Source organism: Ascaphus truei, chromosome 2, assembly GCF_040206685.1.
Source record: "Ascaphus truei isolate aAscTru1 chromosome 2, aAscTru1.hap1, whole genome shotgun sequence".
NCBI classification, from domain to species: Eukaryota; Metazoa; Chordata; class Amphibia; order Anura; family Ascaphidae; genus Ascaphus; species Ascaphus truei.
The window spans coordinates 340,634,290-340,657,532 of NC_134484.1; the positions used below are offsets into that span (position 1 = coordinate 340,634,290).

General features: G+C 41.3%; 1 protein-coding gene across 2 annotated transcripts in view; it reads right to left on the reverse strand.

The window, feature by feature from the left end:
• Nucleotides 1-23,243, reverse strand: part of CNTNAP2 (contactin associated protein 2) — a 1,988,831-nt gene that overhangs the window by 714,791 nt on the left and 1,250,797 nt on the right. For both annotated transcript variants that reach the window (XM_075586746.1, XM_075586748.1), the window contains one exon: nucleotides 959-1,130. In XM_075586746.1, the coding sequence (XP_075442861.1) occupies nucleotides 959-1,130 (172 nt within the window). The remainder of the gene's footprint in view (nucleotides 1-958; nucleotides 1,131-23,243) is intronic.

Genomic DNA, 23,243 nt, shown 5'->3' on the forward strand with positions numbered 1-23,243 from the left:
ACATATCAGGTGCCTGCTGAGACAAAAGCTCAAACTGTTTCTTTCAATGCTGTTGTAAAAATGAACAAAATACAAAGATGTTGTTATAAATTCTTGTTTAAGTGCTCATTTAACGATTGAATGATAGCAATGCTGTTAATCCATTCCAACAATAAGAAAAATCTCTTATGACTATTCTGCTTCTGCAAATATATACACTGACTATATTAATACTGCAAGCATTCCATGCCAGTGAATGGAGATGTGCATTTTTTTTGCAGACATTCAACTATGGCGTTTCTTTATTATTTGCTCTATCTCCAATCGGGCACGGGCAAAGTATTTGCGCATGGCGCCCACCTCCCCCCACACCCTTGCAAAAGTGCATATTTCTGCTCTAGGAGCCATTTGTGAGGACCTTCTCAATCGAAATCGCATAAAAGGAATCGTTCAAATATTTCTTTTAACATTTGCTGTTCCCATTAGTTGCCGTACAAGTGAAGTTCAAATGTATTTGTATGGTGTGCTACGCAGGTGGGCTCTCCACCCCCAAGCCCCCACCCGCTTAACAGGACGACACTTTAGTTCCACGCAACCAAACTCCAGAACACAAATGCAGTTCCCCTGCTCAACAATCCCTGTGCACAATCATTCGTTTTGTATGTAAATTTATATCAGTATCCACCATTTAAAATGTGAAATGTGTATTTATTGTTAATTTGTTCACTTGTCATTTATTTGTTGTTTTTACCTTTCTCAATAAAATTATCCATTTGGTGATGACACAGGATCTGGCAAATATGTTATACCTATATGCTAGCGATTGTCCAATTTGTAGCTATTTTTAAGGCCCTGTCGTGTGTCACCTTACCCTGCAAAGTATATTGTGCTGTAAATAACAAAAATGAGGTGTTTCATAGACATGCAGTACAGTGACTTCTGGTGGAGCTGGGATTCTATCATTTAATGTCTACCGTACCTGTCAATAATGGCGCACATGTCAATGCTGATGTTTGCAAAGCTTCCCTGCTCCCCTTGCTCCACAGCATGAAGGTCTACCAACTGGTCATCCACGTGAATAAGTTGCATGCACCCTTGGAAAGAATGCTGAAGCAGGGAGTGATCTGAGTCATTCAGCTGCGAGAAGAAACCTGAGGAATAAAAAAAGAAAATAATGTTAGATGAACGCAGCAACGTCTTATGATTAAACAGCTTATTGAACCGTGCTTATGTTTTAATCCTGCTATGTACACATTTAACATTCTAATTGACGCACCTCTTGCCTCTGTCTTCATTCCAGTGCATGTGTGCTAATGAAGGAGCTCCGTGTGAAACAGAACTATCCAGGCGGTTTAGGAATGTGCTACTTTCTAACAGCTTGGTTTGACAAAAAAATTTAAAAATTAAAATACAGTAAGTAACTTTAAAAAGAAACTGATACAGAGATAAAATGTTTTTCTTACATATATTTCCCTAGCATCTTTTGTCCTCCTTAGATTTAAATGTATTTGGCACTGCTTCCTCCAGATACAGTAGTAGTACAGTAGATGTTAGTTGTTGCATGGCTTTGTGGATACAATATTTTATCTATTAAAATGAAAGGTATGCAGTAGGGTTCTAATGCTGACGCTCCTGTACAACCCATAATAATTTTCAGTGACTCCAATACAACAATTAAACAGAGCAAAATGTAATATTCTCCAGATTATAGAGATGTTCTACAGTAGCAAAATGAAAAGTCAGATTTTCTGAGGCCATTTAGTTTCAGCAAACCTGGTTTGTAGGGTGTTTTAGCTATATGAATAACGTACATCTAGTACTAGTTAACTCAGAAACTGATATACTGTAACTGCTAGTAAACAAACAAAAAAAAGAATACCCCAGAGTTTAAAAGGTACAATCACTGATATCCTGCTTTTCCTATATTTAAAAAGATATATGTTTTGCTGATGTCCTCTGCTCTGCTCTGTATGTGGACTATAAATAGTGTTATGATGTGAGTTTCCATATCTGCTTTTGCTTTTTAAGTTTTACATATAATAAAATGGCTGCCATTTCTTCACTAGAAAGAATTGATTTTGTTGCTTCGTGATTTAATACTTTCAATTTGAGTTCTTAAAATGCCACTTTGATTTAATGTGTCTTTCTCAGAAAACATCACTGCTAGCTGAACTATAAACAACATTTAAAAAGGAATTTAACAATCTAATTGTCTTCTTTATAGAAATGCACCAATACTTGAAGTGAATATTGGGCTTGATTTGTCTCTTTGGAGAATAAATATGTTTGTTTTCTGGGCTTCTGAGTGAGGGACTGTTTGGCCACCAAGTGTTTCCTCTACCATTTTTCCAGCCAGTCATTACCAGAAAAGGGGGGAGATGGTTCTTTGCCTGTACAAAGTCTTGTATAACAACCAGTGACATCTGACAAAAGAGAGTAGCCAGAGGAAATCCCACCGTGTCCACATCTAAGCTCACCATGTTTACAAAATAACTTTGAAAAGTAAATAAAACATGTAAAATATTCGGCCCACAGTGGAAACTCAAACAAATAGAGACGTGGGATAAAAGTCCTGATTTTTTAATCAAAATTAAAGAAAAATATTGAAAAACATACACAAGAAAGAAAAGAAAGAAAACAAGGTGATGACGTCAGCAGTGCGACTAAGATATAGGTCTTAGTCACTCAGTGCTCATTATTCCGATTTTTTTTTGACTAAACTATCTAAGAGTCAGTTAAACTAAGATGTGGGCCTAATCAGGCAGCCACTAGCACTAGTCAGGATTCTGCAGCATTACACGCAATCTCAATAGTATGACTTCAGCTTCTGGCAGGGTTGCAGTTTAAGTAAGTGATTCACAATCATTGTACAGGGCATAGAATAGGCTTGGTATGAAGTTGGCTTAACCTTACAAGGTACAGAAATTATATTTTGGTTTCCACTAGTCCACCATTGGGCTCAATGAGCCACAATTGAGAAAGCGAAATTATGTTGTTGGTTGAAATAGACAGCCACTAGCAGCATCAAGAGGTCTACAATACTATGCTATATCTGTTCTGTTCTGTTAATATCAATACAGCTCAGTAAAAGTGCAAACTCTAAGGGGGGAAGAGAAAGGTTTACCAAGCTTGGACAAACTATATCCTAATTTCCATTTGAGTACCTACAGTACCTCTCCAGAGTATCAGCCATATACTATAGATATAGGATAAAGTATCTGTTGTCTAAATTTAGCATAGGTTGAACTTGATTGACAGAAGTCTTTTTTCAACCTCATCTACTATGTATATAATCAGTCCTTGTCCTTCTAGGGGGACTAAAATATATAGGTGATCATTTGCCACCTTGTATCACCATTTGAAATATACAGGGATTTGCGAGTCTGTTGCTTCTTAGCTATACATCTCTGAACAATAGTTGTATACATTTACCCTCAGGACTGGCACATCTACATGACCAGTTCTGCACTAAGTGAGGAACACAACACTGGTTACTTTTTTAGCGCCAGTGACCCTATGTTGTACACCACTAGGGCTTATTTGTGTTCCTCATCTGATATTCTGTGATTTTTTGGATACACTGAGCGCATATGCGCAATTTGAGGTTTTAACTTAGTTTTTCTTTAATTATTTCGAACTTAATAAAATGTGTTTAATTTCATTTAGTAGAAGATGAGTGCATCATCAGGGATTCTTTCTCTTCAGTATGTACAATAGCTATTCTTCCCAGGTAGCACCCTCTAATTGTTACCCCAAAGTTGAGCAGGGATCACCCCCCTTTCTGTGTTATAAAATCTCAGACCCCATCATTTCCCTCAATATTCCATATTCAGATCACCTTGTGTCTATCGCAAGTACAGGTGTGCCGACAAGTATTCTAAAACTTGCCTTGGAAAATCTGGGGCTATCACCAACAAGATCCAGGTACATGCTGCAAACATTTCAGTGACATTTCTGCAGAGACTAATGGCCCATCAGATTAACACAGACAGTCCATCACACATGTACTTTGAAAAACAGACCTTATAGCAGTAATCTCTTCAGTATATCAGTCCTGTCTCCTAACCAGCCAGATTGCATGTGTGTACAGCCTGGGGGTTTTAAAACACCTTGATTATGCAGCTGGGGTCAGACTAATTAAGCAGTCCTTCTCAACTGAAACTTAACCTCGTCACTGCTGCACTGCAAGCCTAAACATAGGTTTCGGTGGAGGTGGAGGGTTGGTCAGCGCACGGGATTTTGCTCAAACGTAGAGATAAGAGGATAGGAAGATATGGAACATGGTATTAGTGTTTTAGTAATCGAACGGTACAATACAGCCAAAAGAACTTTGGAATTAAAAATTTTAAAAATATATTTTTAAAAAGCTCTTTGGAATTAAAGAACCTTGGTAATTAAAAGTAAATATATGAAAAAAAATATATTCTAAAATAGCTTAAAAATCCTTAAATAAAATCCTTAAATAAAATTTAAATGGAATTGTGTGGTTTTTTTGTGAACAGAAGCAGAATATGTGCTATATGTGGATGACTAACAGGGTGTGTTAATATAGCCTGTTGTTGGTCTGAGATAAAAAGGGGATAATGGGGCTGGTTAGCAGAGTTTAATGCGCAGTCTTTCCTTCACGGAATGCTGCTAAAAACAATAGCTTTCTCACCCTCCTGGTGGAGGCAGTACGTGAGTTGCTTCTCTCCGGGGGCCCAAATAGGAAGAAAAAGGGCCGAACTCGGTGAGTGAGCAAGATAGAATTTATTAGGTACAGAAAACAAAGTCAAAATAACACTCACGGTACAGCTTTAAAACAGCCCAGCATCAGCCTGATCGTCCGGTGATATTCCTCTCACCAGTACAGCTCCCGTGGTCGCGTCCGACGGCGGGACCGGAAGAGGAGGTCTTACCGGATGTCAGCAGGCTGGGTCCTTCAAGGAACCTGACGAACCTGACGAAGCATTATTGCGAAACTAGTTGTTCCCTGCCGGAGCCCACTGATTGAAGGACCCAGCCAGCCTGCTGACATCCGGTAAGACCTCCTCTTCCGGTCCCGCCGTCGGACGCGACCACGGGAGCTGTACTGGTGAGAGGAATATCAAGGGACGATCAGGCTGATGCTGGGCTGTTTTAAAGCTGTACCGTGAGTGTTATTTTGACTTTGTTTTCTGTACCTAATAAATTCTATCTTGCTCACTCACCGAGTTCGGCCCTTTTCCTTCCTATTTGGGCCCCTGGGAGAGAAGCAACTCACGCACTGCCTCCACCAGGAGGGTGAGAAAGCTATTGTTTTTAGCAGCATTCCGTGAAGGAAAGACTGCGCATTAAACTCTGCTAACCAGCCCCATTATCCCCTTTTTACCTCAGACCAACAACAGGCTATTAACACACCCTGTTAGTCATCCACATATAGCACATATTCTGCTTCTGTTCACAAAAAAACCACACAATTCCATTTAAATTTTATTTAAGGATTTTATTTAAGGATTTTTAAGCTATTTTAGAATATATTTTTTTTCATATATTTACTTTTAATTACCAAGGTTCTTTAATTCCAAAGAGCTTTTTAAAAATATATTTTTTACATTTTTAATTCCAAAGTTCTTTTGGCTGTATTGTACCGTTCGATTACTAAAACACTAATACCGTGTTCCATATCTTCCTATCCTCTTATCTCTACGTTTGAGCAAAATCCCGTGCGCTGACCAACCCTCCACCTCCACTGCAACTACAAGAAGATTCCGGGCTTTATCTTCTCTACTGGTCCAGCTGCAGAAAACAACAAGGGCAAGTATACACTACCCTTTCTTTGGTTACACACTACCACACAGGCAACATCACAAGCCTATACAAATAGGGAGCGCCCCAACCTCTTTTCTTTTTGTCTAAACATAGGTTTGCCAGGTATATGGCTGGTGACGTTCATTCACCCTGTCACACTGCTGCTGTGCTGCGGCTCATTTCAGAATGCCGGGATGCGATCAAGCGGGTCACCAGCAACATGGGACGCCGGAACAATAGCCCAGACGCAGACATCCCTTGGAGGCACTGCAGTGATGCTACGCCACGCACCAACGCAGGCGCATACAGGCACGCTGTCCCACACTAAGGATCTCCTAGCAACTGTCGGGACCAGAGGCGGGGAGAGGCCTGGAGATTGTGGCTGGATGTGTCTGACGAGTGGCGCTGTGTGGCTGGATGAAGTTGCTGCTGCTGCTGCCTGCGTGTGTATTGTGGGTGCGGCGGACGGAGGGTGCTCCCCAGGCTGGATTTCATCACTCATGGCAGGTAAGAGAGGGAGGGGGGAGAGGGGAGAGAGGGAGATGAAGCATACCACTCCAGTGAGCCGGCTTCAGCCTTAAGAGCAGCCGTGCTGTCACTGCTATATTTCATCTCCTGTCGGCACCGCTGATAAGAGTGAGAGGAATTTGAGAGGGCGGACTCTCGCAGAGGGGAAGGGGTCTGTGTCTGTGCGTGTGTGTGTAAGTGGGAGAGTGTGTGTGTATGTAAGTGGGAGAGAGTGTGTGTGTAAGTGGGAGTGTGTGTATAAGTGGGAGAGTGTGTGTGTGTGTGTAAGTGAGAGAGTGTCACCCACCCTGTCTCCCTGTCTCACACTGTCAACCTCGGTCTCACCCTGTCACCCTCTGTCTATCCTTGTCACCATCTGTCTCACCCTGTCACCCTCTATTTCACCCTGTCACCCTCTGTCTCAACCTGTCTCACCCTGTAACCCTCTGTCTCACCCTGTCATCCTCTGTCTCACCCTGTCACCCTCTGTCTCACCCTGTCACCCTCCGTCACCCTCCGTGTGACCCTGTCTCACACACTCTGTGTCTCACACGCACACTCTCTCTGTGTCACACATGCACACACACTCTCTCTCTGTGTCTCACACTCTGGATCTGGATATCTTATTTACCCTATATTTCTTAACTGGCCTATACCTACACCGAAATAACCTATACTGCTTTCTTCCAGATCTAACTCTTGAACTTCACACAGGAGACATCGGAATCCCCCCTAACCCAGAAGACAGTAAGGGAACACCTCTCCTCCAACATATAACATTGCGGGAATGAGGGTACCTGGACATTGAGGGACTGCGGATCAGGTAAGATCCCAGGTGGGATTGCTGCTTTAGATATTGTGAAGCGGGGGCATCCAGACACTGGTTAAAGGGTGCAGGAAACAAGTTGTTCACATCTGGATTTTTTTTCTAAATCCGACATTTACACACATACACATACATACACACACATACACACATACACACACATACACACACACACACACACACACACACACACACATACACACACACACACACACACACACACACACACTTAACAAGGACTAATTGTAGTATAATGTAATACAATAAATAAACTTATGTCAAAAACAAATGTTGTTCTTACTAGGAATTTATTAAAAAAAAAAATTAAAGCGAGCCTGGGGGCGGGACTAGGGCAGGGCTAGGTGGCGAGTAGATATTTTTGTTCGCGAGTAGATTTTTGAGTGATTTGTCGACCACTATATATATATATATATCTATATATATATATATATATAGTTCATGTTCAATCTTGAACACATAGAGCCTTATTCAATATGCCTCAAAGTGGCCGGACGCACCATTATCAAACAAAACTCCATTACAGCCAGTGGCTACTTCGGAGCATATTAAAGAGGCAATCCAAGCATGTGATTTTTCTGGCAAAGTATTTTTATACATAGGATTTTATACATATGATTGAAGAAGGGGTCTCTGGTGCTGAAACCAATTAATTTCAACCGAGGGATACTTACCTACCAGGGAGTGCCAGTAGCTGCACCACTCTGCTAGCAGGGTTCATGTAATGGCGGAATTCCAAAGCTCCTGCACCCTACAGGCCAAGAGGAAGCCATGACATCATCAGGTTCGGCTTCCCATTGGCCGTCATAACGCGGGAGCTTGAAACTTTGATATCAGCACCCCCTTTGGAGGTCTGTATCTTGGGGAGCAAGGTGTCATTGGAGCGGAAATTAATGAGATTCAGCTCCGGAGACCTCCTGCTTCAAACTATGCTAAAAATGTAACAATAAAAATTGCTCCATTAAATTACCATCATAGTGTGAAATATAAATCTTATCATTAGGTATTATTTATTAATTACTATATAAAATACAATGAAAATAATTTAATTCAGAGCTGATAAAATATTGTAAGTGGAAAAGCATACTGAAAACACTAGAAAAACGGCGATAGTAATAGAAAACGTCTGACATCAATTAAAAATGTTTGACTTCATTTAAGTGAATGGGCCTTTCCGTGCTACTGCAGTTTACAGAATAAGCCCCAATATTTGTTGTAGTAGGAAAGTCCAATAACTTTGCATATCATTAAGCTCTTGCTATTTACCCATATTTCCCTTCTGGGACTTTTTCAACAGCAGTAACTCTCAGGATCAGCATTAGTTCACTGACTCCCAATTATGCCTTATTATATCTTGGTGATTTATGTAACTTGTCCCCTCAGTACTGTCACTACAAGAGAATAGATTTGAAAAACACTATACAGTACTTCCTGGACTCTAATAAAAGATTACTGTGAAGAAACAGTCTTCATAATGAGCATTATGGAGTCACTAACCCCTAACAGTGAGACATGTAATTGGCCTTTTAAATTTTTGGGTTCCATGACTATGAATTATTGTCTATGATGTATAATGTTTGAATCATCACAGAAAGCCAAAGGATAACATAACGAATCCATAAATTGGGATAATGTGGCTAATCTGTACAACTGTGAGCCACACATGTATCTTAAGAAGATAACTTTATACCAGAACCTTAGTTATTGAGGTTTTATTATTCTGGAACAACACATAGCTATGTATTCCGGAAATCAATGTGCATTCTTAGATAATTTAGTCCCATGTCATCTGGCAGATTACTGGTGTTCAGATAGTTTTTCAGGATAGCCAAGTTTTATAACTATGAGGTTATACTGCACTGATGGACAGCACTTCATCTATAAACTAACAGTACTGCAAAACAAAACACATCTGCAAAATGGAATCCTTTCAACCAGGTTACACACCTTAACTCTGAAAACTTGTATTTGGTGTTGTGTCTGTTCAATGATAATCCTTTCATCTGAATTAAAAAAAACATTTGTGATTTTTTTAGAATGCTATTCTCCTGCCTTCTTTGCAGCTCTGCTTCGCTCATGATATTTTTCTATATCGGAGTTCGACCTGACAACTGCCATTCAAGTCAATGAGAGTTAACCATGGATCGAGCTCAGATGCCCCTTATGAATCCCATAGTTTGTGAGCTCACGGTTGCATGAATACAACTGAGTACAAGTCTACATAATAGTAACAGATACTGTATATCATCCCAGCTGATCGTAAGTTGAAGGAAAGGGGGGGAAGGGGGGCATGACAGGAGTATCAATAGAAGTGACTGATGCATGGAAGTCTTACAATACTTTTTTTTTACACATTCTCATAAAGGAAGTCGCCATGAGATCAGGTGTGGGATCTCCTTTCCAAAACAAGGCATATCTTAGAAATTACAACGTTCCCAGCCCCATGAATTATAAACAAGGATGCTCTAATACTTCTAGAAGGCTGAGGTGAAATGCAGAAATTGGAGACCATCTGTTCCATTTTCAATAGGAAGTGCCTCAGTTACAATATTGAATTTTTAAGACGATGTTGGAAAGTAGAAAAGTTGGCTCCTGCACTTGGGCAGGGGCCACATGGCAGGTGTGAGCCCCCTCATTCCCCCTCCTTGCTGGTGCTTACAGGAATCGCCTGCCTCAGCTCCACTCCTTCCCATCAGCAGCTATGGGGAAGGTGCTGGTGATGCAATGGGAAAGGAGGCAATATAGAGGAGGTACACTGGGAGGCGGGCCAATTCACATGCAGCCCACCGGATGGAGAAGATCCTTTCCCACACTCCTTATGTTGGAGTTTTATAATTGCAATGATGTTATTGTTTTGATGTTCTCTTTTAAAAAAAAAAAAAGGGGGGGGGGGGTAATACTAATATGTATTTTGTTACAGAATTTGTCACAGCAGTAGGTGGGTGGTGGGCCAGCCAGTCTCAGAGAGACCAAGAGGTATAAAGATACCTAATATAATGGCACCCTCATTTGGGGGTAGTTGGAATAATTCTGCTATGCCTGGTATATGTAGCAGCAGGAGTCAAGAGCCACAGCCATGCTATTGGGGGCTCTGTACTGGTCAGGCTGCCTGACAGGTGGCAATGAAGAGTTGGTAAAACTCAGGTTAAAATAGAAATAAAGCGGTGGCCTTGTTTTTTCCCACACAGAATGTGTCTGTCGTTATTTGTGGGGTCCTAATGTGCCATGTGACCACCAGACCACAAAATGCTTTGATTTCCAATTGTAGTTGTCACCAGTACAACAAGTATTTTTCACGAACCAAAGTCCAGAGATTTACTCTAATTTAAACTGCAACTTTCCTCAGACCAGACAAATTGGAGTACCAGGGCAGATTAAACTAAGGCCACTAACAATATAAAAATGTAAATAACCCAACAGAAAAATGCTGGTTCTTGCAGCCTGTACAGTATACTGTAAGCTTAACTGGTTCTCCTTCTCAGAGAAGGAGATGAGAGAAAAATGTAGATGTGAAAGTAGAAACAATATCCAATGAAAGATAAATACACCTCTGTGTAATGGATCCTTTTTCAGAACAACTATCCTATCAAGAGGTAATGTGGAAAATAGCTCTTTTGTGAACAGAATGAAACATTAAATGCTTAAAGGCTAATTACATATCATCATGGAAAAAAAATAGGAGCTTGCCTGATAGCAATACATGTTCAAAGAAAATGATTGTGAAGTTTTAGCTTTCTCAGCAGCCTTATTTGTTTGAACTATAAGGCACTTAGGTCTTAAGGTTAAAGTACTGAGAGATGTGATAGTGTTAGCCTCAGGTAATGTCTCTGGAAACTAAAGCAGTGGAATTGCTTCCCAAGGCTATATGCCATACATTACTAGTATTTGCCAATGAATCAACTCATCCAGCTTAGACTGACTCTTTTGTAAAAGACAGTTGCTGTCGTTTTACGTATTGCTATTTTCCCAATACGGAATACGTCATGTCATAGTTATGAGATAAACTAATAATGTATTAGGCCGCGCTTAAAGTTGGCGTGATGGCGACGCAGCGGATGATGTCATCCAGCGCCGTCGCCACTAGCGAAAGTTGTCATTCGCTTTCTGGCGACATCGTGCATGACCAGGTCTTTGATTATTTCAGAGGATGTTACATGTGGTGAAGGCCTCTTAAAAATCAAATTTGACCCGCTTCAGAAATTCGCGCTGCCAGCATCGCTCCGTTGCGTCGCGCTTACTATAAGAGCATGCTACGGCAGCAATACATTTGTTTTGCCGCGACGTCGGGTCGCCATTGTCGGCACTATAAGCGCAGCCTTAGGGTTAAAATATTGGCTACAAGAGACAGTTTAAGTATTTTCTCCACCAGCATGTTTTATATGCAGTTGCCTGCTTGACCCTGCATATCACAGAGTGGTCTGTGTCATCATAAATTGAGGTAGTTAGTTAGTGAGATCAATGAACTTACAGTATGTGGTGTGGCAATTATTGAAGCTCTTTCAGAAAGCAATAGTACACCACAGGGACGAGCCTCTATCCATTCACCTGTCTGTCACACCATCTATCTATGTGTGTCATATCATTGATAGATGGAGTGACTGTATACAAATATATATGTAATTGTATATTTAAATATGTTAGAAATAAGAAATAGACACTTATTAAGGAAAATATTCTTACAGAAGAGACACAAACATTGGAGTAATTCCTCAGCTGAATTTGCTATATAGTATGATGAAAGCTATACCCAGGGGTATACTCACATAACAAAAGAAAGAATATTACAAAATATATATTCAACAGCCTACGGGGGTGTAATATACATTGATGGCATCGGATTGGATAGAGCAGTACATGTGTGATGCTTGCTGGTGTCTGATTGGAGGATGGTATGTGCATCTTGCAATAAAAATAATATAATGTGCAGAAATGTGTGTGTGTCAGCAATGGATTGGCTATGGTAGAAAATATGTGAGGGTCTTGTGCAAAGATGGGTGGGCAACACATTTGGTGCTGGTTAAAAATTAAGTACCGGGTGCAAAAACAAAGGTAACACCCAAAAAGAAAAAAAATTAACAAAGAAACAGCAAAGCATATTTTGTACTTCTCCTTAAAGGGCCATTTCACACAAATCCTGTTACACTTATATCGATGCATCTACATGTACATGCTGCATATTGTTTAAAAAAAAAAAGCAATAAGGGACAAACTACTGTATGTCAAATGCAGATTTTTTTTACCATCTTATCAACTCTATTTTGCAATAAATTGTAATTATGAAAAATGCAGCATGAAAAAAAAGCATATTACTAATAAATACCAAACACTGTGGACATCTTTATTGCCTTCCAGCATCTTTAATTTATTATGCATTAACCGAAATGCAGGTGAATTTAATGGTCTGAGATATTAGGAACAGAGCTTGTGTGTGTCTGATTACTCAGTAACCCTCCAAATTTAGCTTTGCAGGAAGAAAAATGAGAGCCACCAGAAATGTTAAAAAAAAAAAAAAAGCCTGTATTTCTGTGCTACAACTCTTCCTATGGATTCCAAACCAAATCTAATAATAAACAATAAGAAAAACAGTTTGGAGTGTGCCATTTCTGAAACACAACATTCTACTTACTGTAAGTGTTTCTATTTGTTGTCGTTTACGAGTTTTAATAGAGGCATACATTTTTATTCATTGTAAAAATGTGTCGTCTCAATTGTTTGTCACATACTGTACAAGTAGCACGGTGGGTCAATCTCGCTCTTATAAATTTGCAATGCCAGCGCCTTGACTTAAACAGTGTGAAGCTGACAGGGTGTAAAGATATAATACTGTGATTACTATGCAGAAGGGTATTTCAGAGTAAAAACTACGAAGCGGTTTTCAAATCCTGAACAAACAGTATTTAGATGTTGAAATGTGCCTATTTAAGAATACTATTTGATGATGGCTGTTCATTATTTTAAAAGTTCTGATATTGGCATACTGTAAAACAAAATGTACAGTATATATCATCAGGGGGTTATGTGTCAAGGATTAGAATTGGGATTTAAACCATCATGTTAAGGATGGGGAAGCAGCTACAGGCCCACGAAAATCCTTACATTTTCAACAGCACACAGCAAACACAACCACCACTTCCTCAGCATTTTCCCCATGTACTGTAGCCCTCCCCTGAATGATTCCATAGAATGCCAGGGAACATAAGCCTTCCAATGTCACCTAGGCAACAGGAAACATTATCAGTGATGTAATATCCCTTATCAACTTATCTAAATCAACAAGTTTAACTCTTTATGTTCCATAACACATTAGAAATTAATAATCCAAATTACAATACACAGCAGTGTTCTACTCCTGAATTCCAAGCTGTACCTACACAAGGCCAGAAGGCTTAATACAGCTACACTCTAACTCAAGGGGTTCCAACATATTTTTGGTTAAGGAACCCTATACAGTAATTATATTGTGACATTCTGAGGAACCCCAACCCTCTCTAATAGCGTGTCTGAGATCAGATGCATTGTAAGGAATCCCAATCCTCTCTAATAGCACGTCTGAGATCAGATGCATTGTACTGTAAATTCTTCTGTATTTGGTACAATTTTCAAAATACCTGAAAATTAAAGGGGAACTCTTTAGAAATGCCCGGGGAACTCACGGGTTTATAGGAACCCTGGTTGAAAAAAACTGCTGAAGTTAAAAAAACACTTGTTAACTATTAGTGCAGTTTTCCTTTATGATAGTGTTATATACAGTAGGTCAGAGATGGAACCTTGTTGCTCAGATCAGCATTAGATATAAGAAAGTCAACTAACAAGTTTTACACCTTTGCTGCCTTAACAAACTATCAGAAAAAACGTTTTTGCTCCATGTTATGCAGCAAGTCTCATGACCTCTATACAAATGCCCAAATGCATTATTCCTAGCAAATATTTTTAAATCAATACATACTGAGTATGGGCTCAATGACCTAGTCTAGATTAGTATAAAAAATGCCATCATTATATTCACTTGTGGCATTTTTTGCATTCTGTGAACTACCACATATACTTGTACAGATAAAGCGTTATTTACTGGCGCATTTGTCTCGCGAATAGTGTATGCGCCCCGAATCCTTTTTTGAGGGCTCGCAGCTGTCCCACGAATGCATTGCGGCAAGGAAAATGTTGTTTTTGCGTGTGTTACAATACTCCGCAGAAATGATAGTAGGCGCTGTTGTGTTAGTCTGTCTTCAAAATGTAAATGCAATGTAACCGTCCCTTATTTCCGTTCATTTCGTACGATACGATATGTAATGGTACATATAATTTATATTGGTGGAAAGCGAAAAGAAAGCCTTGTACCGACTTGTAATGTAGTATGAAAGCAAATGGCAACAGGAAAATCTACCACCAGATATTTCTCCCTCTCTTGCTTTTCTCTCTTTTGAGGCTTCCACTGTCCAGATCTTCTCCTCTCCCTGTCCACGCGGCGGTCATCTATCACCCACCTACCTCTACTCACCCCCTTCTGCCTTTCTCTCTCACTTTCAATCCTGGCTCTCTTTCTTTCTCTCCTCAGACTCCCCTGTTCTTCTCCTTGGGGACTTCAACTGCCATATTGATGACCCCTCTCTCCCTTGGGCTTCCCGCTGTCTCTTTGTAACCTCTTCTTTTGGCCTTCAACAGTAGACTGCAGCCAGCGCCCAAAAGGATGGTCACTACCTAGACCTGGTTTTCACTAAAAACGTTTCTCTGTCTGATTTCTCCATTTCCCCCGTTCCTCTTTCTGACCATCACCTCATCTCATTTTCTCTATCTCGATTCTCCCCTTCTCCATCTCCATGTCCATCTCATTTCTGCAGAAACCTGCGCTCTATTAACCTACCAGCCTTTGATTCCACTTTACGCTTTTCCCTCTCCTTTCTCAAATCTGCTCCAAACCCTGGCAACCTGGTCAGGAACTACGTAGAACTCTGCCTTATCCTCCTCTCTTGATCTACATGCCCTGCTTTCTCTCTACCGTCCTCGCCCTTTTAACCTCAGAACCTGGCTAAATTCCCACATGCGCATGCTGCGTTCCTCCACTCGTTCCTCTGAACACCTTTGGAGGAATCTCACACTCTCGCAGACTTCCTTCACTACAAATTTATGCTATCCTGTTTCAACTCTGTCCTCTCTCAGGCTAAACAAACTTACTTTTATTCACTATTCAACACGTACAAGTCTAACCCATGCCGACTAATCTCTGTCTTTGACTCTGTACTCAGGCACCCTCAGCTGCCTCCTCTTCTTCCTCCATTTCACCTCAGGACTTTGCTGACTATTTTAAGGAAAAGGTGGAATCCATACGTCAGAACATCCCCTCTTTTCCTCCTCCCATCCTACACCGCTTCCTAACTCTCCTCCTGCCCAGAGGAGGATGTGTCACTGCTGATCTCCTCTCCTCTGTCCCAGAGGAGGATGTGTCACTGCTGATCTCCTCTTCTCCCTCTACCACTTGCCATCTTGACCCATTCCCTCCCATCTCCTAAAACCTCTTGCTTCTACTATAATCCCTACGCTCACACATTTTTAACTCCTCCCTCTACTCTGGCACCTTTCCCTTCTCCTTCAAGCATGCAACAGTTATACCATTACTCAAAAACAGCAAGCTTGATCCTACCTGTCTTTCTAGCTAGCGACCTGTCTCCCTCCTGTCTTTTGCCTCTAAACTCCTTGAATGTCTTTTATTCTCTCGCTTGCTCCATTTTCTCAACACCTATTCTCTCCTATACCCTCCACAATCTTGCTTCTGCACTGCTCAATCGACTGAAACAGCCCTCACTACAATAACTAATGACCTCCATGCTGCAAAAGACAGAGGTCATTACACTCTGCTCTTATTACTTGACCTCTCTGCAGCATTTGATACCGTGGACCACCCCCTTCTCCTTCACATTCTCCATACTCTTGGTATTCGTAACAAAGCTCTATCATGGATCTCCTCTTACCTCTCTCATACCTATGTTCATTTTTACAACACCAAAACGGCTTATCCAACGCTCTTACGACGCTTTGCAACGTTGTGTATGTGTGTATATATGTACACATTCACATGAACAACGTTGCAAAGCGTCGTAAGAGCGTATATATATATAATATTATACTTTATAATATTACATTATACTATATAATATATTATTTATTATGTTATATTATATATATAATACAGTATATACACTATATAATTTATGTGTGTGTTGCATGTCTTGTTGCCTGCATAAAATATTTGGTGTATTTTAGTGTTAAAAATGCCTCCAGGAATGGAACCTTTCATTTAAACAGTGTTCCTATGGGAAAACGTGTTTCGCTTTACAACGTTACGCTTTACAACGCCATTTTGAGTAACACATTGTGTCGGATAACCGAGGACTGCCTGTACTTGTAACCATGTATTATTTGTTTTACTCTGTGCCCAGGACATACTTGAAATCGAGAGGTAACTCTCAATGTATTACTTCCTGGTAAAATATTTTATAAATAAATAAATGAATAAATAATTGTACTTTCAGTGTCTCCTGCTAAAACCTCCTCCATCGATCTCTCTATGGGGGTACCCCAGTGCTCTGTCCTGGGACCTCTTCTCTTTTCTCTGTACACACTTTCTCTAGGTGACCTAATCACATCTTTTTGGTTTAAATATCACCTCTATACTGATGACACACAAATTAACTTTTCAACCCCTGACCTTACACCTGCTGTACAGACCAACGTTTCTGAATGTCTCTCAGCGATATCACCCTGGATGGCTCTTCGCCGACTTAAACTTAACATAACAAAAGCAGAGCTCCTCATACTTCCTCCAAAACGTGGCCTTACTAACTCCTTCCACATTACTGTTGGTAGTACTATCATCACGCTGCCTACGGGTCACACTCGACTCCTCTCTCACATTCAAAACATATCTAAAACCTGTCGCTTTTTCTTCTGCAATATTACAAAGATACGCCCTTTCCTCTGTTGTTCGAATGCCAACACTCTGACTCAGGCTCTCATTCCCTCCCATCGCGATTACTTTAACTTCCTGCTGTCCGGCCTTCCTGCCTCTCACTTGTCTCCTCTACAATCTATCCTAAATGCTGCTGCCAGAAACACTCTACTCTTTCCTAAATCTGTCTCAGCGTCTCCCCTGCTGAAATCCCTCTCCTGGCTTCCTATCAAATCCCCCATCTCGCACTCAATTCTCCTCCTCACTTTTAAAGCTTTACACTCTTTTGCCCCTCCTTACATCTCAGCACTAATTTCTTGCTATGCGCCATCCCTGGTGGGTATCTCCTCTCCCTGTTCCTCTGCAATATTTATCTGGTTCTGATGGACGTCTCCACGATAACACTGTTTGAAGTGGTTACTCTACACAACTGTCAGGAATCGGCGTTCTCCACGTTCCCCACTCAGAGCACTCCCTCCCCGCAGGGAGCCCCTGGACACACACTACAATCCTGCCTTACCGGCCTCCACGGCTCCCCGCCCCTGCCGCCGTCGCGGGACCACTCCCCTCGGCGATTCCTCTGCTCAGCGCCGGGCGCGCCCACGCCCTCCTGCACGCACACCTGCACCGTCCACTGGCTCGGTTCACGCGCATACATGAGTTACGGAACACGCTCAGTCTGCACACTCTTCTTCCCGTCCACCGGACCTCAGGCTCCGCCCCCGCATACTGCACAGGCATACTCAGGTTACCAACAAGACTCACCTGGCCTGTTATGCCTGCACCAATCTGCAGTGTCTCCCTGTAGCTCTTCCTGTCCCACCTCCGTTCCTAATTGGACCTCCCTGTTTTATCTAGTTCCTCTCTGCTCTCAGTCTTTGCTCGACATAGTCTCTGTATGGAAGTACTTCTGGATTCTCTCAGTGTTTTCACAGGTTCTGACGCAGCTCGTACGACTACCCCCTCTGGCTCTCGATCTCGGCACTCCTTGGACAACGCTCACTCTGGTAACCCCTTGAACACGGCTTGGACTACAACCTACCTCCACTCTCCACTCCCTGACATCGGCAAGGCATCCTTCACTCTATCTCTACAACCGGTTCCGGCAAGTATTGTCTACCTTACTACACCTGGCCTGGCAACGCTTCATACCACACTCCGGACACGCTCCCTTTGCTGCGGGTGCGTGTATTACCACTTCCCCCTTCAGCTCAGGGGACGGGTCTGGTCTGCGGGCAGCACCGGCGTAACAACAACCTAAAGTCTACCTTTCACTCACCTAATATGTGAGTGAACAATTTATATTTCTAATCTATACCACTTTCTCACAAAACGTTATTGCACTATATGTGTATTTATTCTCATTTTACATCAGGCATTAAGCACTTCACCCATATGCGAGCGGATTGTTAAAGAACAAAGGGGAAATGAGATAAATAGATATTCTTTTCCCACGATGACATGGTGACATGGATAAAATTTCACAACAAATGCACTTTGCATGAGACACTTACATGTTGTCTTCAGAAAATTGAGAAATAATTTTGATTAACAGGTAAACCAAAATTCACTTCCTGTTATTACAAGGCTTATCCCATTTAAAATTTCAACACAATTATATTCGCATGTACCTCATTTGACATTGATTTAAAATTGTAATACTGCGGGAAAATAAGAAATATGAGGGTGTCCCTAAGATGCATAACTTTGGGCTACTGATTTCCTCAATGGACTATATAACACGACATCTGTGCAGTTGCTTTACTTGTAATGTGTAACTTTAGTGCCACCATAGAGTATCCTGCTCTAATTTTTTTTTAACCTCCTGGATCTTGATATTCTACATAGTTTATATATATATATATATATATATATATATATATATATATATATATATATATATATAAATACTATTTTTATTAACTATGTAGAATATCAAGATCCAGGAGGTTAAATTTTTTTTATATATATATATAGATAAAGATAGAAGCAGGCACTTCAAAGGCTCCAAAGAAATAGGTGCTTGTTCAACAAAAATAACAGGAAACCAGGTGTCCCACCAAGGAGACAAAAAACAGCACTCAAGGTATATTGCAAAAGTGTATTTGAAAAAAAAAAAAGCAGGCACATATAAATCCAACGTTTTGGTCCTGTATAGGACCTTCCTCAGGGGCGTGCTGTAGAACACTGCCAAAGGAAAACATATATACCCATCACCCACCTGTGTGCATAATCAAGAACCAGCTGATTGTAATTAAAAATGGGAGTAATATAGGCGCATGGGAGCCCTGTCATCACTGTGCAGCAGCACAGCCTCACCACTCCTCTGTTTACACTTAGCTATCAATGCCAAACACACCGCACATGTGCGCCTGCGGGTGGAGCCAGTGAGCACACCAGTCATTCTAAGGCATCCCCCGTTGCCATGGCGATGCAACTAAAGAGTCTGTAACCATGGGAGTGTAGGCAGAAGCAGACTGCAATAGGGAGCAGGGGCACTGAGCCGTGCAAACATGATGACGTCACATCACCAGCAGCAACAGGTCCTGTAAGCAAAATGAAAGTGCAATATTAAAAACACATGAAGAGGTGAAAATATTAACTCCAGATGCACAGTATTAATAAAAATCTCTATCAATAGTGCAACAACAATAAATATACTAATATCACTCTAACATGCTACCAAGAGAAATGGATAGTGAATGCAGATTTGCTTGTAAGAGTTGAAAAAGCAGACATAAAGGAAGGGAAGGAACAGGAAGGGGGAGTGGAGGAAAAGGGAAGAGGGAAAGGGGGATGGGAGGGAAAGGGGGGGAGGGGAAAAGGGAAGATGGAGGGAGGGAAAGGGGCGCGTAGGAGCAAAAGTGGGGTCACATAATAAGGCAAAAATAAGCCCAAAGATGAATACAGAAACAGATCATTCTAACTACACAGAGGTGACAGATGGCAGTGGGATCCCCAACTTTAACTCATTATTACTGCAATTGGAAACAAGGCTCATCTATGAACTTGATACTATGGCACCCAGAGGACTTAATGAGGATTTTAAACTGGGGTGCTTTTTGTAGGAACAGTAGTATCACTTTAGGGAGATACATTTATGAGATAAAGTTGGGGATCCCACTGCCATCTGTCTCCTCTGTGTAGTTAGAATGATCTGTTTCTGTATTCATCTTTGGGCTTATTTTTGCCTTATTATGTGACCCCACTTTTGCTCCTACGCGCCCCTTTCCCTCCCTCCTTCCCTTCCTTCCCCTTCCCCCCCCTTTCTTCCCCCCCTTTCCCTCCCTCCCTTTCCCTCCCATCCCCCTTTCCCTCTTCCTCCACTCCCCCTTCCTGTTCCTTCCCTTCCTTTATGTCTGCTTTTTCAACTCTTACAAGCAAATCTGCATTCACTATCCATTTCTCTTGGTAGCATGTTAGAGTGATATTAGTATATTTATTGTTGTTGCACTATTGATAGAGATTTTTATTAATACTGTGCATCTGGAGTATATATTTTCACCTCTTCATGTGTTTTTAATACTGCACTTTCATTTTGGTTACAGGACCTGTTGCTGCTGGTGATGTGACGTCATCATGTTTGCACGGCTCAGTGCCCCTGCTCCCTATTGCAGTCTGCTTCTGCCTACACTCCCATGGTTACAGACGCTTTAGTTGCGTCGCCATGGCAATGGGGGATGCCTTAGAATGACTGGTGTGCTCACTGGCTCCACCCGCAGGCGCACATGTGCGGTGTGTTTGGCATTGATAGCTAAGTGTAAACAGAGGAGTGGTGAGGCTGGGCTGCTGCACAGTGATGACAGGGCTCCCATGCGCCTACAGTACTCCCATTTTTAATTACAGTCAGCTGGTTCTTGATTATGCATACAGGTGGGTGATGGGTATATATGTTTTCCTTGGGCAGTGTTCTCCAGCACGCCCCTGAGGAAGGTCCTATACAGGACCGAAACGTTGGATTTATATGTGCCTGCTTTTTTTTCCAAATACACTTTTGCAATATACCTTGAGTGCTGTTTTTTGTCTCCTTGGTGGGACACCTGGTTTCCTATATATATATATATCCCCCCCCCCTTTTTTTTTCTTAAGTATCGTAAGGATGAGTTGACTCAAAATCTGAACTTCGTTAATTTTTGGACGAATTGGCAAAACCGAGCAGGGCCCCAGACAGATTTCCCAGGGCCCAGGACTAGAGTTACACCCCCCCCCCCCATGGTGGTATTGCGAACCCCCTCTATTTCACACCTCAGAAGCCCCCTCTATACCCCCCCTGCCCATATATTTCTCTCACCTCTGTCTCACTCCTTCTTCCTCACTCACCCCCTTTCACATCTCACTCTCCCCTCCCGCCTCACATGTATTTCTCTCCCCTGCATTACATGGTTACTCCCTCTTTTCCTCCCTCCCTCCCTCCCTCCCACCCTCTCTCCTCTCACCCTCCCTCCCACCCTCTCTCCTCTCACTCATCCCCACCTTCCGTCAATTACCCCACTCTCACTCAATCCCCCCACAAAATACATACCAAAAAATCCCACCCTCTAAATACATATAACCCCACCCCCCAATACATAATAAAAATACACCCACCAACCAATACATAATAAAAATACATCCCTACCCCCCAATACATATTAAAAATATATCCCCAGCTCCCAATACATATTAAAAATACACACAAAACCCCTAATACATATAAAAACATACCACCCCCAATACATACTGTACAAAAAATACCCCCACCCCCAATACATGCAAAAATACCCCCACACCCCCTAATACATATAAAAATGCACCCACCCCAATATATAAAAAAATACACCACACCCCTAATAGATATAAAAAATACCCTCACTTCCCATACATATAAAAATACCCCCCAATACATATTAAAATTCACCCCCAATACATATAAAATACACCCCACCCCCCAAATACATATACAAATCTCATCCCCCAATACATATTAAATATACAGAATTACCTTGTGAATGGTCAAGGCCTGGCCCGGTGTCTGCAGGGGGCATGTACTGCTATGACATGTAATGGGCAGTAGGGTAGTTAGGGTAATTCTATTAACCCATTGGGTACCAGAGTGACCACAAAGGCATGCATAATGAATGTTTTCTTGGCCACTCTGGCTTTCAAGGGATTAATACACAGATCTTGGGTACATTTGTTGGCCTTGTCCAGAGTATTTATTTTGGCTTCCTACATTGCTAAGGCAATATAGGAAATCAAAGTTGCCATTACAGAACCCTGGACAAGGTCAAAAATGTTTCTGCTACCTGGCATCAGGAGCTTGAAGCACTTAACACCAGATATAACCATGACATAAATTAACACAGTGTTAAGTCCTGCATCAACATTAACGAACTGCTTTACGGTAGATATGTGTTGAGGTGGTCCACACCTTATTTGCATATAATTAGCACTAAAGTCGTTAAATTAAATGCGGGACTTCAGTTAATGGTTGTTATTTTATTTTGAGTCGTCTAAGTCATTGGTTATACTACAAATGAAGTATAGTATGTGGGCTGGGACATTTTATTTGTGCCTAGGATTTTTCATCAACGTAAATTCATAAAAACCAAGGTGGAGTTTTGATTTGACTATTTATTGCACTACTTTCTGCTATGAAACCATATTACCTTGATGATTACAATCAGTTGTAGAAGCTAAAATATATGACTATGTACTGTATGTTCATGTGTGTACGTGTGCGTATAAAAATGTATTTGGCATGAACACGCTGTCAAATGTTATTTTTAGATAAACAAAATAAAACTGGAAATTATGGTGTTATATACAGTATCTGAGCTCTTTTCCTTTATTGCAACTCTAATGCATGTTGATTTTTCTAAGTGTGTTTGTACAGGATGTAAGCACAGTGATAATGGTTGGAGATGACTCTCCGTCACTGACCTTCAGAGGGACTACGCAGAACAGTACGAGATGAGGCTGGGTCTGCATACACTGAGCATCAAGCACAATAAGCCCCGTGGTGAGAAACCGAAAACTAGAAAATGGCATGTAGGAGATCCGCATATTATTGGGAGCCACGCTCACATTGCGCTATAAGCGGATTCGCGTTGTAACTGATCGCTTTATAACGGGGTTGAGCTGTATGTTTTAATAAGCTTTATTAAATGTGTCTGTGCTAATGTGAAATGTTTTTTTTTGCTTTGCTAATGGTCACGTTTT